Raw genomic sequence first — 17819 nt, forward strand, 5'->3', positions numbered from 1 at the left:
GTGGAGTTTTTTTTGTTGTTTGTTGTGGAGTTTTTTTGTAATTTGCCCTCAGTAAGGATTTTATTTTATCCTTTTTCGTTAATTTTCTTTGCAAGGTACATACGTTCTTCTTAAAAAATCAAACAAAATACATACAACCCTATTTAACCCCTTTCTGAACACGTTTATTTATTTTGGTGGTGTCCGGATTTGAAATTTCGAATCACAAAAAAACTTATACCAGAAGTTGTGGTACTGACAGTAATTCTGAAAAATAAGTGAAAATTCTCGAAAATGTTATCTTTTGCCAAACCTTCTAGGGGACATATGCTCCACGGGATATATGTATGTATTTATTATTAATTGAATTAGCCACGAATTCAAGGTACTCATCACTTTGAAAGTTAATCACAAAATTTTCTATATAAAAGCTGCCCCTTTGATGTTAATCCGAGACTCATTCATCAAAACTATCCTTTTATTTTTTATGTTTCCCCAATCTGGATTGAAATAACTTCCTTAACTTTTTTCATTGTTTATTGGTTCTCTTCAATGAAGTTTTGCTTTCATCTGTTTTCTTATTCAAATTCTAACGACGTATTGAAGAGGAGTTCATCGCAAACACGAGTGCTTTGTTTGTGGATATAAGGTACTTGTCCACGAGTATTTAATGTGTTTTTTATTGTTTTTTTCGTATTGAGGTTGTATAAAGAAAACAGGATATAACCAAATTTAAGATTTCATCTGTTTCCAGGCCTCAAATTAAAAAAAGTTTTGAATAGTCACGCAAAATCCTCCCAATAGCCTAAAACAAAAAAATGACCACAATTTCACCACTTTCATAAAATTATCAAATGCCCGTTTCGATATTAAATTATAATCATGGAAATCTTTAGTTGATTAACATTCTCCGCACGCGTTTGCTCTTTAAATGTTTTATTACTTTTTATAAGAAACACGCAAGTCATGCTTACAAGAACCTTATGAAATATTTTTGGGTTTCTAATCAGTTTTTGTCATATAGCAACATAGTTTTGATGGAACTCATGATGCAAAGCTTCACTGATAAATCGAAATATTTAATTAAAATAAAGGAGGATTGCAAAAAGTAGGTAGACGGTGGAAAGCAAAAAAGGAGTCTGTAGAGAAGTTACCTTCTTTATTTAAAAATTATCGTCTTCAATTTAGATTCTTATTTGCTACAGTAAACTTGAAAATATAAAAAATTAATTAAAAGTATCTTATATCTTCATGTATTCAAATTACGAAAGAGTTTTTTTTTATGATGATTATCGAAGTGTAATCATATTGATAAAACTATTATATTACATTCATCCAATTCAAACTAGGAATTAATTCCCAGTCAATCCATATGTGATTATTTTCAAAAATTATAATTATATATAATCCATGAGATCAATACTCATTACAATCAGATAAACATGCGTCTGTGGATAATTAAGATTGTTCGAGTTGTTATTTTCTCGCAAATCAATGAAGAAAAACACTGATGGCAGCAACTACCGTCACCTGTTTTGAACAGAACTGGAGATTACAAAATTGAGATTCATACAATAAAAAAAATCCCATATGTATCTGCTATCTATGCATTAAGTGAATACTCTCGATGTCAGTTATAACCACTCGATTTAGATCTTAAGTTAATCGGCGGCGGATAGTCAAGTCGATGGTAGCACCTCAAAGACTCATTCATAACTGAACATTAGTACTGAACACACGGGCTCTTGAGAAAAGATATAAATCTTTCGAAATAAAATAAAGTTTGAAATAAAGCGCCTTTTTTAAGAAAAAAGGAGTTTATTTAATATTTCGAAGAGTGATTGAATATAAATGAAGAACAATTGAGACTTTATTAAAAAGTTTAATATTTTACATCGTCAAGTGGTAAATGTTTGATATTATTTGAAAAGGAAAGATTGCAGCCGTTACGGATATCTGGGTCGGTGCAGTTTGAAAATAATATCGATTGTTTGTCTTGTGACAAATATTTGAATGTTAAGTGCTTGTTTATAAGAAGACGTTCTGCTTCTCTTTTGGATATAGAAGAACATTTTAAAGTGAAAGTATCTGAAATTTGAATATTATCATAATAACGATTTTGCAATCCTATCGAACAACTGATGTGATATTGATATTATATAATTTTGGTGATTCATTTAACATAAGTCTACTTAATATATTATTAACGAGGCATAAAAAAAAATAAAATTGACTGAATCTGTGAACTATTTGTGGTAAAAGAATAAATTAAAATTAATATTTATTTATGAAGAATTAGTACAGTTTTATTAGTTTAGTGATTTTTGTTCAGTTAGTATTTAGTTATTCATAATCAAAATGAAAGAACTACCGAATATGTTTGCGCGACGGTACAGTGCAGTAAGTCAAAAAGATGATTGTGTTGCATTAGATCAGAATTGGCAAAGTAAAAGATATCACCCGAGAAAAAGTCTTACGCAAAGTTTCGCTATTGTAGATTCATTTTTCAGTGAACGTAAGACTGGAAAGAGGACAAGATGGCCTAAATGTAAGTTACTTTTTTGGTTATATTCTTTAGTAGTTCTGAAAAACTGTTGTTTGACAACTTGTACTGACGAACGTTTAAAAAAATAGAAAATACGAAAAAAAGGAGGAGTTTTAAAATTCGAATGCTGGTTAGATTTTTATAGCATCTATGCAAAGTGGTAGATTTCTATATTATGTATCTATGCAAAATTATACAATGGCCGACGAGTATTAGACATCCTCCTTATGATTCCGATTGACACTCAATTTGGCCTATCATACATAGTGTCTGAAAGTAATTTTCCTGGAGGAATCTATCCAAAGGACGTTTACGGTTAATCAATCGGGAATAAGAATGACTCCCGTAATATTGAAGTACATGTATAATTGTAGGAATTTCGCCTTCGAGTTCATTTTTTGGTATGGTTTTAAGCTCATTCACACACAAAACGTCGCTTTTTGGTTATCTTTAGCAACGACAATGAAAAACTTCATGATTCCATATCCATAAATCAAAAGGACAGTTTTATTTTCTATCAAAAAGATGCTAGTTTGTATCTGAGTTGTGAGCGAGACCATAATCATAGTCTACTTTCCACGAAGGGTTTTGCCAAAATTAAAAAGTTTTTCGTAGACTACTACGATTTCCACAGAATATTTCACATTTGCTGTGAGACCTTACTGAAGGAGCTCATAATGCTCCACTAAGATCGAAGAAAACAATGAACTTCCACATTTGATCAAATTTGTCAATTTTCTTTGGATCTTAGCTCTTCGACGTTAAGCATTCTATGAAATGTTGGATTGTTAATGACTTCATTGAGTAATTTTTAAGCGACATAATAGCGACATTGCTTCTTTATCAATTTTCGCATAAACTGCTGCCAACGATTGCATGCATAACATGTTTAACACGAGCCGACTGATAAGGTACTACCACCCTCTTTGATAGTGATTTGACGGCTTTTTAGAATTGTTTGTTTCACTTGTTCTACGTTGTGGTCGATTGGGGTCTAGGATCTCCAGCATGGTATTATCTTTGGTGCCGTAAAAATTTTCGGTTTTACTCAGAGTAGATTCGCGAAAAATCCGGTCGAAAGCGCTGCTGGCTATCTGTGACTCTGAGGATGACAAAAAATATCGAGATGACTTTCATGTCCACCCCATCAAGGTTAAATCTTTTTGGTTGGCAAAATACTTGGGGTACTAGAAAATGGTTTTATTTAACGTTTTTTATCTGCCTCTAGACAAAACCGGGTAATTGCAGAGAAGATAAGGGAATGTTTGTTTCTCTTCCACGTGTCGCGTTTTGACTATATTATAGAAGGATCTTCATCATTCAGGATGGTTGTGTTCACCAACTTGACTGAGTTTTAAGAGACCAATTATGGTGAGAGGAGGAGAAGGTGGGAATCTTACCGCATCGACTTGAAGTTGAACCGGACTAATTGGTGAGGAATTTACTTAAACCTTCTTGATTCTCGGACCTCAATTTTTGGTTAAGCGCTCAGTGCTTCAAAAAAGAGAAAACGGACTTGCAGTCCGGTCTTACCTAATATCAAGTGGATGCGAACCAAGGGCTCCCTAATTATTAAACAAAGTAGCATCTGCACTACCAAGATAAGGGTACCAAAATTCCACCTTCCACGGCTAAATAAAAGAAGATTCGCTCTTTTCTCTAATGTAAGATATCTGCGATCTGGGATCGTGGAACCTTAATTAAATTGGAGACTAAACGTAGAACAGAAGGCTAAGAAAGCCTGTGTAGCCTTCTACGTCTGAAAGAGGATCTTCATAAGAAAATGGGGTCTTCGTCCGAGAAAGGTTACCTGGATACTCCCAGCCGTGGTTCATGCCAAAAACGGTTCTATTATGAACCAAGCTTAATAGGATTCAAAGAACCGCGTGTGCAGGTGCTACTCTATAGTCCTGCCCGGCAGATGTTCTCAATGTACTACTGCACCTCACTCACTCGCCTGTAGGCTTCCATATTAAATAAAGTGTAACGTGTAGTGCTGTCAGACTACGTGAAGTCGAATGTCGCACAGCGAAGCCCTACTGCCACAATAACATTCTAGAAAAAGTACTTTGGGAACTCTGGGTATTTTCAATGGACCAGTAGAGCAAACGGACTTTGTACTAGTGGTGACGCCTTCTAAGCTGCTGCGGCAATGTAGGAACGCGCTGAATAGTGGGCGGCACGCTGAAAGTCACTCTCCTCTGGGTTTACGATTATAACAACATAGGGAGAAACTATCGGACTGACGGATTGGCCAAAGGGGGTTCTTCTCTTGGCAGTCCCTCCGTGAGCGCAGATGGCATCTTGCTGGTGACTGTCAGGGGTGGAATTTACTCGCACTTCTTACCACTCGCTGATTTCACTACCTCAAGACCCGAATGCGAGGGTTTCTGGGTCAGATACGTTTGAGTGCGTACAGTAATTCAGCGGTGTACACGGGGCATCCGCCTTCAGGTGACCATGCCGTCAGACTTGACATACCCTACAATTCGTACTACAGAAAAGGAGCGAGAAACTCTTAGGCACTTCCTTTGCAATTGCCTAGCTCTAGTATGAGCCAGGTAAGACTTTAAGGACCTCAAAGAGATCCATAGTTGCAAGGTTGAGGAGCTGCTATCCTTGGTAAATGCTACATACTGGCTTTGAAGATTTGAGCACACGTGAAGTTCCCTTTTATTGAGCTTTTTGAACATTTCACAACCTGATTTATATACAGCATTTGTTTTGTATTGTGGTTAACCCCACACTATGGAAATAGGTCTGATTTTCAAAAAAAAATTTTGAATTTTATTTTGGTAAAAACTTGTATAGATTTTCGTCAAGAGATCCCTTCACTTCTTTAATATTAGACTGGGGGAAAGCTCCGGATACTCCGGGCATTTCGTTCAGGGAGTCGTTCAGTCAACCGAACTATTGCCATTTCGTAATAAAAAACTACTCCAGAGTCATCGGTGACTTGCGCACCTTAACTCAAAAAGGCATTGATATAAGTTTCCTTTTCCTGTTTTCGGTCCTTTCACAGTTCAAGAATTATGCCCTTGGGAAAGGTGGTGGGGAAAACAAAACCTTGTCTGTATGTCAAATGCACTTTTCCCAGAAATGGGAAAAAAATGGGTTTAGCTTTTTTTCACTGAATATAGCCAAGTGAGGTATCAAAAGAAAGGCCTTTCTTTTCAAAACTGATACTAGTTTTGATATCGGTTATAAAGAGGAGGAGCCTATTTCAACGTTCAAAAACTGGTCCGCTCAAAGCGTTCTACCATAGTTTTCCTGTAGAAGACACTGATCTTACCAGTCCTCATGTATTCCTCGAAGACTTGAGTTTTTAGCAAAAAACGTTGTGAATTCTTATTCGCAATCGAGAGAAGAATTTTCCCTTTGGCCTGTTATCAAAGGAGGGACGATTCCTAGCCTATATAACGACGAAATTTATAAATAAAATCTGGCTCAATATGTTGCGGTAGGCGTGCCACTTAATACCTATAGGTGAGAGTGATTTAGCCTGGAGAGCCTACACGGACAATATCTACGGTAGAAAAAGAAGATGTGGCAGACCCTGTCTGAGATAAAGCGATGTAGTAGGCCAAGATCCTAGGCAGCTTTTAGGGATATCGAACTGGTAAACCTTGGTACAAAGCCGGGATGTCTGGAGTTCTAAGGCAGGTCTAGACCGGATACTGGTTTTTGAGTCGATGACGACTCAATGATTTCGCGAGTAAAGTTGGATGGAAATAGGTGATTTCTTTCAGATCTGGGGCTTTTTTTACAGCCTTATAATTTTCGTTCTCCGTCCGAAGATTCTCCCTATGACCCTGGTTGCCGGCCTACCAAAATTCGACAAATTTTATTAAAGAAGAAATCCTCAAATGAAATAGAAGATATATACCTTGAAATCAATCGATATAAAGAATTCTAGAGGCTCAGATATAAGCTGTTGATCCAGATATTTAATGCAATCCGACCAATAAAAGTGACAACAACAATAATATTCCTCTTGTCCCCTCTCTCGGAGTCGATGTCACCGATGAAAAGGAACAAATAGAATATAGCCTCTGTTTGTCGTAAACGGATGGATAGTACTTATCTATGGAAGAGAAGAAAATCCGTTGCCACTACTCAGCGTAGTGTGTAGTGCTTATTTGATTTTTCTTTCTTCCGTGAAATTCATACCAAAGTACGAAGCAACGTATTATAATTAAAGTAGAGTAAGCATATATAGATCCATGGTGGATTGTTAGCTTCCAAAAGGTGAAGGCGTGCGTTAAAAGTAACCATGCATTGCTACCTGCTGGTGTAATTTTCGTTAATATGATATGTAGTTCAGCAGTTTTTCGACTACAGTTCATTGCCAAGTTTATATGCTGAAGTTCGTTAGGGTGGAAGAGTTCGTTTTCATTACTATAGTTTATTGTTACACGCAGACTTTGTTAGCGATGTTCGAGTATTTGACGAAAAAGCATATTGTGGCAACCGGAAAATGAAGTCCTTCAAATTGAGTTTTTTTCGGATTTGTGGTATCTATTATCAGGATGTAGCGCCAATGCAATCGTTGATACCAGCAGTCAATTTAGAGATTTCTGTTAGGAATTGGGGGAGCCCTGAGTTCATGATCCACTTGATGGCGGACCCGACCAATTGGAGAGAAGCTCCTAATTCTCTGGTCCATGGGCTCCTATTTAAAAAACAAAAAAATTCTGACAAACTACGATTCTTCCATACTAGAGGTAACCCATCAGATGATGCCTCACGGTTACTAGTTGTTGTTCACTCCCTTACATCAATCCGCAAATACATGGGTGCGAATTATATTTCCGTCGAGTTTGATCAGTTGTCTCTGCACTGGGCGAAACTGTAGCCCTTTGTACATTTTTTGAATTTTGAGTGTTCCAAAGATAGGAGCCTATGGACCACAAAAGTGGGAGGAAGTTTCTCTGCAATTGGTCGGTTTTGCCATTAAGTGGATTACGGACTCCGGGCTATCTCATTTCCAAACAAAAATTACTTCAGCTTCGCCCAACGTAGGCCACTAAAACGAGGCTGTCATCACGCTGTTACCAGTAACCTCTGCCCTGGACAAAATCATAATCGTCTTTATAATTTAGAGACCCTTTTCGCTTGCATGGACGAGCTTTGAAACATCTGGACCATATTTGTATTAGTTCTTTAAAATTGGCATTTCTCACTATACTACCATGAAACTTTTTGTTATTATTCCTTACTGACGTTGAAAAAAGGAAAGAGCAAAATATGCCTTTCTGGGCACAGTGATCCGTCTTCATTTTTCATTTTTCGGGAGCGGTAAAAGGCTGGCTGGGCCACAAAATAACATTTTCTATGCTCTTTTAGTCTATTGAGGCCTGAGCTCATAGGTGGTCGAAGTCTACTCTTGGAGTTTCTCAGTATGCTCGTTTGCATCTTGTTCAATACACATTGTCGAGCAGAAGCATTTTAAGGTTCTGTTATCACTCAAAGATGTTAACTAAGGGTTTGGAAATAATAAAAATTAATAAATCTGGTTTCCACACACATCAGGAGTTTTCAAAAAGCGAGAGTTCGACTAACCGGATCTTGCTAGTTTATCCTACAAATGCTTATTATCTAATATATATATCTATATGTATAACAATAGCAGTATTGCAATGAAGCACCTATTCAAGCTGCCAGTCTGTCTAGAATAATGTTCAGCCTACAAACGTTTCCCACCATTAAAAATTAAAAATCGTTTACCTAATCAAACAAAGTTAAATTAATACATGAATAAAAAGTTTAATTACACAAATGAAACTGTGTCCAGCCAAAGACAGCCAAAGACAAATAAATATCAAACAATTATATTAAATTAAACCTTCGTAATTTGCTCTCACCTTTATTAATATGTAGAATAATTTCTTTAACAGCAGCGGCTTCAAATCATGCAATTAGAGAGGTTCTTGCTTTTCAAATATTATATCACTTCTAATCGTTTCTATAATTTGAACTTGGAGATGAATTTTCATGATCATGCAACAATAATGGGAATTTTCATCTTTTTTTTCCATGTCTTTTTTACCAAACGGTTCTCATTTATATATTTAAAGCACGCGAACTAAGTTAGTTTCGCATCGAAAAATTAATGCCCGCATTTAGTAATTAGGAAAGGTGCGTCACTAACTGAATCTATTCCATTCGGCTAAATGTCTGGAAATTTTGAAAAGCCTGCATTTCTAAATTTATACGTATTTCTATATTTAATAAAAATGGAAATTTTAGATCTTTTTTTGGAAACCTTGCTGTTCACGTGAACATCTCCATTTTAAGAACAGTAACCTTTCCATTGGTAAATGTGATGAAACTTTTTCTAATATAATAATTTATTTAATTTAAGATTCAGGGGATAAACTTGATAACTTGACACAAAAATACGAGCAATTCTATTTAACATATAAAGTTATAAATAGATTTAAAACCTTTTTGAATTAATATATCTTAGTTCGTTAGGTAATGACTGCAAAATTGACGTCACCAGTTTTGAGTTTTCAAATTAAAAAAAATAGCAAACCTGTATTTTTGTTAACTCCTTTTGAAAATTTTGAAAATTATTTAATGCAAAACTAAACAACTGGTTTTTCATGCAAATTGCAGAATACCTGCAACTACCACTCTCCATATGTATGGATGGCGCGCTGGTATACTTTTTCTTATAGTAATGAATGAGTTTTTTGACAGTTGACACGCAGAAACAAAGCACAGGTGAAGGCGTGTCTCAATGGTAGCAATGCACTCTTTGTTTGGAGTGAATTTTTGTTAAGGATTTGGTAAGGATTTATGATGTTGCGATATGGCAGAAATTGGGTGTGGGAAAAATTAACCTAAAATTATTTTCATTAACAGGAGAACACTTCCAGTCGTGTCGTCGTGATTGGTCCTAGAAACTTATCCACGAAATCACTCCGACTTTCCTCCTATTGAAGTCATTCTCGCCTCACCCTCACTTTCCACGTGCCAATGGCCTTATGGGACTATCAAGCTTTGTGAGAACAGCTCTACTCTAAGAAACTTCGTCTGTTAGTTGTTTTTAAGGGTTTGTTTGTAAAACGAAACCTTATTAAAATCAGTTCAATGTCTGTCTGTCTATTTTGGTGGAAATTTTCAAAAAACCTTGGTGTGGACACACATGGCCTGGGTCATCTGGGATTCCATCGCAATTTAGACAATCGGGTGAAGTCTCCAGTTTAAACCTATGCAGGTATTGGCGAGATCCTTTGTGCCCCGTGAGAAAATGGGTGAGATTATAATTAATCTCACAGAGTCGTCTCTCGAGTCGCTCCTTGATGTACCTTGGACTTTTTCCTAAGCGTTCCCACGGCTATTTTTATGAATCTCTCTCTCAGCGTTCTTCGTCTGCGATAAGGGAGAGATTGTCCTCGCGTTGTTTATGTTCGCCCTTTCATCTGCCAAAAATGTCAATCGGCATCATTCCCGAGATGACGAATGCTGCATTATCTGAGACAGTCCTGAAAGCAGAGCATACCCTCAGTACTGTCCTCCTGCAGACTGCATTCAGTTTGTTAGTGTTAACTGACATTTGTAACGTCTCCCTCCAAAATGGGGTCGCATAGAACATACTTGAGGTAATCACCCTGGCTATAAGCAACCTAGAGGTATAACGCGGCCCTGCACGTTTAGCATCACCCTTGCCAAGGCAATACTAGCAGTGGATAATTTGTCGCAAACATACTGCACGTGTTGTCTATAACTGAGCGTCCTGTCGTCGACTTAACCCATCGCCGCGGCTTCTTCCGGAAAGCGAAGATTAAGTACATCGTTGTACATGATGCTCCACAGTAGTAGGCCCAATACGGAACACTATGGGACATCCGCGGAAACAACGTACTCCTGGGGTCCGTCATCGGTGTCATACCATAGCCTCCTTTCAGCTAAATAACTATCCACGATCGCAACGAGATAGGCGCGAATACCAACCTTCGCTAGGGATTTGCGTATTAGATTCCAATCGGCCGAGTTGAATGCAATGCTGGTACTACCCTCTCCTTCCTGCCTTGGCTCTTAACAGCCCAGTGTAATCTATTATAGGTTATCCGCTCTAACATTTTCCCCACCCACAGTGCCCAAAAGACGTATGGGTCTGTATGAGGATGGTTCCCCTGGAGATTTACCAGGCTTAGGAAGGACTACCAAATTCTACCGCTTCCATGTCGCTGGAAGCATATCCTTGGACATGTACGCTCCAAACGACTCAGTGAACAAGTCCGATCTGAATTATGGGCCTTATTCGGTACTCCATCCAGCTCCGACGCATCATTGTCTCCTATTCTACCCCAGATTTCCAGCAGCTCGTCTCTGGTGACTGGCGGAATTGCCGTCACATTCAGGGCCGGATCGAATGTGTAGGTGTCTTCCTCTTGTTGGGGGAATAAACCCTGGATGATTTTCAGCAAGACGGTAGGACACGTGGTCTACGGAGAGGAACGGCTTCTGAATCGTCCCATCACGATTCTGTATGCACTCCCCCACGGGTTTACGTCCGCTTCTGAGTACAGCTCCTTAAAGCATTTCCTCTTGCTTCGCTGGATGGCAAGTTTGAGGGTTTTGCGGGCTGTCCTATTGGCGCACTCTTTTTGCCCTCATTGACTCTACCTACAGCCTTCTGAGCCGCTCTTCTCACTCGATGGCAGGCTGATCGAAGGCTGGCCAATTCATCATTCCACCAGCAGTTTGGTCTTCTACTGGGGAATGAGTACCTCCTAGGCATGGACGCGACAAATCTTTCAGCGATGCATTGGGGACAAACACCGCTCTTTCCGTAGAGGCGCCTGCTTTATTGGGTTGATCTAGTCACACTTCTATGAAGGTCTGCTCATCCAGAGCTTTAGCAGATCAGCGTGATTTCTTTCTCGGTTTCGGGCATGATGGGCTTCTGCCCGGTGACTCTGCCCATAGTGTAGTGTAGTCCTTGCTGACGGCGACATACCAGGTGCCACGATTGAGGCAGAAAGGTGTTTACATAAACTTCGTTGATAGTCCGTTTAATAAGCTGCGGCCCCTTGCATCTGTCTCTCTGCAACGCCACTCACGGGCTGAAACATTGAAACCACCAGCGATCACCTTTGGACTACGACCCCTTGCATCGAGAACAAGACTGTCAAGCATTTCCTCGAATGCGAACAGTGTCAGACTTGGTGGGGCGTAACATCGTTTATTTTCGCCAACACAAAGCCGCTGACTGTCTGACTTCCAGTACATTGTATGACTTGTCGACCGCATGTCTATACCGCCGCTCTACTAGTCGAATCTGTAACCCATACGCCACCGTGATGTTTTTTATGGGGTTCGCTAACGATGGAAATTTCCACCTCGGATTGGTAAGGGGTCTGCTTGAGTAAATCCTGAGCGACGTCGTAAGCTTTTGGGGTCCCTATTGCATTCTTTGACAATATGGCCTTTCTCCTCACACCTTCTGCATCGATCGGACCAATCAATGCCACTGATGCATACCAGACCAAACGCGAGGCACTTGAAGCTTTTCTTTAGAGAAATTTGCTCTCTCAGACGGCAAACAACCCATTCGATTCGAACTTTCCTGGCCGTCTGCCCATAGGCAACTTTAACTGTTCCATCAAGGCAGTGAAAATTTCTCCTTTGGATGTCACTTCATCGAGATCCTTACACTGTATATAGACCTTATATTTTTAGGTCCATACTGTGACATTCTTCCCAAGTGAGTTCTTAACTTAAGTTCAGAAGCCATCAGTTTTTTCCAAGCTGGATTTTTTCAGCACTTTTCTTAGAAACGGCTATGCCGATTGGCACGAAATTTGGTGAGAAGATGGGAACTATGAGCACCCACACATGCACAGTTATATATATTGTTGAGTTTAAAGAGGGTGCTCATGCATTCAAAAAGGGGAGGGGGGTGTGAATTTTTATTTGACCAAATATGCTGGCTATTAAATGAAAGGACTCGATTAATACTTTTCGAATCCTGTCTAAGTTTTGACATTTGTTGGAAAGGCTGGAAGTGGGGGGGGGGGGGGGGGAGAGAAGAGGGAGGGTTCGAAAGTAATGATTGCTTCCTACCTATTACCCAAATGAAAAATCATGAAGCTGCGTCTACATACCTCAAAATACTCTCCGATATCTACTCAAATTAAGTTAATGATAGAATATTATTATGTTTTTGTGGAAATTGACTAGAAATCCCCCTTAAGTTCCCAATTTTGATCAAAATCATACCATTACTAATAAAGTTACAGTAGATCAAAGTTGTCTTTTCCGTGTAAGTTTACTGCAACCCGAAATACTAAGTATTAATATCATATTAAAGTGAGTGGTTTGACATGCAACAGGATGCAGCCTTACACACCTCGATGTTCATCCTGCTGAGACAGAGATGGAAATTCTGATTTCCGACAGAATGGGCATATTGGAGCGATTGATTGAGTATTTTGATGAACTGCTCAACAACCAGAACATCGGCGAGTTGGAGGTTCCGCCAAGACGACGGACAAATACTGCCACCACCTAGTATAGGTCGGGGGAATTACAGCCGAATCGGTTAAGTATGGAGGCGACTAATTCACCAAGCGGTTTATCAACCTATGCTCAAGGTGTGGGACATGAATCAATGCCTGACGATTGGCAACGAGGCATTATCTGTCCCATGGATAAAAAGGGAGATATCACGCTGTGTAGCAATTATAGAAGTATCACGTTGCTGAGTACCATCTATAAGATATTCTCCACTCTTTTCCTAGTTCGGATAGCCCCATACGCCCAGAACATAATTAGCCCATAACAAAGAGGCTTCACTCCAGGCAAATCAGCAACAGATCAGATTTTCTCTCTGCGGCAAGCGATGAAAAAACTTTTGGAATATGGATATCAGTTGCACCATCTTTTCACCGAAGGCCGCCTATGATAGCATAGGCAAGGTAAAACTGTACACGGCCATGAGAGAATTCGGTATCCCGATGAAATTGATAATACTGGTTAGGCTGACCCTGACCAATGTGCGAGGCCAGATTAAAGCAGCAGGATCATTCAACATCAACAATGTTCTAAGACAAAGGGATATGCGTACTGGTTAACCTGGCCCTGGAAAAAGTGATCTGTAATGCTGATGTAAATGCGAGAGGCACGAACCTCTTTAAGTCTACCCAGCTACTGGCTTATGCTCACGATATCGACATCATGGGAAGAACGACCCGATACGTATAAACTACCTTCACCCAGCCTCAGCATTCGGCGCGAGATCTTGGTCTTCACATTAATGAATGCAAGACGAAATATGTGGTGGCAACATCAGCAACGAAAACCAACCAACGAACAACATCAAACCGCACTGGTCAAACGAGAAGAATAAAGATAGGAGACTACAACTTTGGGATCGTTGATAATTTCTCCTATCTATTGTCGAAAATCACAACCGATGACAGCTATGACGATGAAATCCGCGCACGGTTGTTGTCAGCCAACAGAGCCTATTTCAGCTTACAAAAACTGTTCCGTTCGAAAAGCCATAGGGTCAAAGCTCTTACTGTACAAGATAATGATCTTGCCAGTCCTTATGTATTCCTTAGAGACCTCGGTTCTTAGCAAGAGAAATTGCGAACTCTTGGGCGCATTCGAGAGAGGAAACCTCCGAAGAATTTGGAGATGATGGACGATTCTGTAGCCTACATAAGGACGAAATCTATGAGCGATACCATGACCATGATACCATGATAGGTTACGTGAATCCGTATGGATGAGGATGATCCAGCCCGGAAAGTCTATAAGGGCAATATCTATGGTACAAAAAGAAGACGAGGCAGACCCTTCCTGAGACGGAGCGATGGTGAAGACGCCAGACAGCTTTTAAAGATATGAGATTGGCAGATCTCGGTGCAAAACCGGGATGTCTACATTTCCCTACTAAGGCAGGCCTAGATACCGGTTGATGATGATGAATATTATTCTATTGTTGTGGTTGCAGTGCCGAATTTACCGACCGCGCTGAAAGATATGCTACCATTCAACCTTCCATCATCCTATCATGCACAAATATTACAGTGGAAATTACTGCTCCCTAATTCTGTAAGAAGAGAGTAATCAATCCTGGAGCTCTGATTAGTCGGCATTGAAATTGTTTTAATAGAATGAAAGAGAGATTTGAATTAGGAGAAACTGGAAGCAAACAGACTAAAATTAATCGGAAGCAGCGAGAATATATAAGTACATATCTAATTCTTATTATGTAATATAACATTAGCCCGCAAGGGGCAGAAGGCATATTCAAAAGTATACTTCAATCAATAACTTTTTATCTGTAAATCGTCTTAATTAAAAGAGTTAGCTCCAGTTTTTCTTTTTCACTCATTTTCAAGGGTTTCTATAAATCGAAATCAATTAGTAGTGATAATAATAACTTGACCAGGAGGAAAAAGCTGTCTTAATCATCTTAGTGTCTTTCATTTATAAATACATATGATAAACATAACCGTAGTTCAATGAACTAAAAAGAAAAATAAGATACAGCACAACTGCTGGCATTGATAAGGTCACAATGTAGCTGGTGGTAGTCATAAATAAACATTTATGTCCATAGTGCACCAGAGCGACAAAGCCGTTTTAATCGTGTCAGCTAAAAACTGAGGTCTCTTACTACGAAGAGCCTACAATCTTAAGAAAAACCACTTTCATATTCGTAATTTGTATAATATCAACGCTTCATAGCTACTTATGAATGTATTTAGTATGAAATAACATTGCCATTGAATCGTAAAATGCATATCAATCATTTTGTGGTATTTCACATTATTGTAACCATTATCCAATTATTTCACTGCCGCATACTATTCTGCTTTGTAGCTTCACACTTACTTCTTAAGCTAGGAGGAAACTGATATAGATACGTCCGGAGCTTATTAATTTCCATTTGATTGAAACTAGTTTAAACAGATAAATTAAAATTCTCTTCCTGGTACTGAGAGATGTCAGATAAATTGATCGAATATACATAGCAAGTTTTTTCGTGAAATCAGAAATTCGTATACAAATCAAATATCTTTCGATTTGTTCTAAACGGAAAAGTAAAATGATAAAATGTTTGTTGATTTCCAGACTTTTCAATGTCATTTACTTATTTTATTATTTTATTGTAAATCTATATTCACAAACTTATAATAAAACCGGTTACACTCTCTTGTAAGAATACAATATCTAAAGGTATAAATGGTTTAGAATTTCCGGAGAAGTTTTGAAAAAAAATATAAACAATAAGCCATCGAGAAGGCGGAAACAAAATTGTTGGATAAATTTGATCCTAAAATCTTGCTACTTCCTTAGTGAAATTAACCTCAATTAACGAACTCTGCGCGAAGGAGGAGCTCCCTGCTAACGCTTGTGCTATATATCATTTTTGTTCTATTACGCACAGAATGAAAGTGATAAATTAATTGAAGGTTTGAAAATGTTTATACGCGTTGGTTGGTCTTGGTCTTTTGATTGCTGTCCTTTCGGTGAATACTGGATATTCTCAAAAAGTATCAACGAATTCGGCGGGCGGTATTAAGCTGATAGAGTTATTCATGTCCTTGCATATAATGTCATATGTTTCAGATCTGTCTGATATTAACTTCAACCAAGGAAAAAAGTTGCTTATGCTCGATTGTCCAGTTGTTCTTTAGTATAAACTTTTCTGTTTATTTCTCATTTAAATTCCATTTGCTCTTCCATTGAGTATCTGTGAAATTAATTTGTCCTTGAAAAGTTTTCTAGAAGTACAGGTTTTTTGAAAAAACAAGTCGGGAAACCGGAGGCACAGGTGTGAAAGGTTTTGTTTGCTTCTTCTGTGAGTATATTTGAGTGTAGAACTATCCCATTTGTACCTAGCCCGTTATGTATATGCATTTAGCATGTCTGACTACCCACTTTAGTGTGATGTTGATATTTAGTTGGAGTAAATTTACACGGCAAAGTCATCTTTGAGCTACTGCAACTTTGTTACTAATAGTATTATTTTGATTAAAGTTGGGGATAATATGCTTCAAATTACATTTTATACTACTATACATTTTTATAACTCTAGGATAAACTTAAGGGGGTTTTACTCAATTTCCCCAGAAATATGGTAATATACTATTATTAACTTAATTTGAATAGATATTGATATGGGGACTATTTTGTGGCCTGGGCACCATATAGGCTTCCGATTTTTCGGTTGTGTAGTTTCTGAGAATGGGTCCGTTAAAGAAATCATCACTTTCCACCCCTCCCACTCCCTGCCTTTTCAACAAATCTCAAAACTAAGACCGACTTCGAAAAGTACTAATCGAGACCTTTCATTTGATATCCCACATGACTATATTCGGTGGAAAAAAATTTTACAACCCCCTTTTGCATGTATGGGGACCTCCCCTAAATCTCAACGTAGAAGGATATTACTCACTGCATGTCTGGGCATTCACAGTTCCCACCTTCTCACCAACTTTTGTGTCAATCGATATAGCGGTTTCTAAGAAAAGTGCGTGTGACAGGCAGACAGACGGACAGGAGAAAAAGGGCGTCGACTATCGGCATGTTGCAGGCAGCAGCAGATGCCCAGTGTTTAGGAGAGCCTTGAATACAGTAAAGAAATGAGGTTGATACAAATCAACCTCAACCACTGCGAGGCAACGCAAGACCTTCTATCGCAGAACATCATGAAAAGGGAATCGAAACTGCCATAATCAGCGAGCCTTATCGCAATAATAATAACGGTGCCTGGACTGCAAATGGCAAGGCGGCAATATGGGCGTGTGGAAATCAAGCCATTCAAGAAGTGATGGAGTTTCCAGAAGTTGGATTCGTCAGGGCAAAAATGGCTGGTATCTATATATATAATTGCTATGCTCCACCAAGCGCAACGATAGCATAATTCCAAGGAATGCCACGTATGCTAGTCTTGGATGAAAGTCCTGGGAGGATTTAACGTGAGTACCTGCCGTGTAGGCATAATCCCACGGTCCTCTTCGGACATGGATTGATTTTGGGACCACAATCAGAGCCCCGCCATGCAAGCACAGCGGTACTGATTTATATTGAGTGCAGGCTCAGCATTCATACCAGCATTCCACTTTTCGTGGGACAGGGTTGGGCTCAATAGTCGATCTGACATATGTGAGTACCACATTGGCGAGGAGAATGACATGGTTTGTCAGTGAGCATTATACTGACAGCGACCACCAGGCGATTTTCCTCCAGGTCGAATATGGGTCATGCGTCAATGTGCGTTCCCGTGAAGCTGGAAATCAGGGCATCTTCTGCTTGATATCGT

At 38.9% G+C, this 17819-nt stretch overlaps 1 protein-coding gene across 1 annotated transcript in view; it reads left to right on the forward strand.

Annotated features, from left to right (window-relative positions):
* Positions 1 to 1622: 1622 nt before the first annotated feature.
* LOC119651319 (scavenger receptor class B member 1) overlaps positions 1623 to 17819 on the forward strand; it is a 98037-nt gene continuing 81840 nt past the window's right edge. Inside the window, exon 1 of the mRNA XM_038054852.1 lies at positions 1623 to 2527. Within this exon, the coding sequence (XP_037910780.1) occupies positions 2338 to 2527 (190 nt within the window). The 5' untranslated portion in view covers positions 1623 to 2337. The remainder of the gene's footprint in view (positions 2528 to 17819) is intronic.

Source organism: Hermetia illucens, chromosome 3 (assembly GCF_905115235.1).
Source record: "Hermetia illucens chromosome 3, iHerIll2.2.curated.20191125, whole genome shotgun sequence".
Lineage (NCBI taxonomy): Eukaryota > Metazoa > Arthropoda > Insecta > Diptera > Stratiomyidae > Hermetia > Hermetia illucens.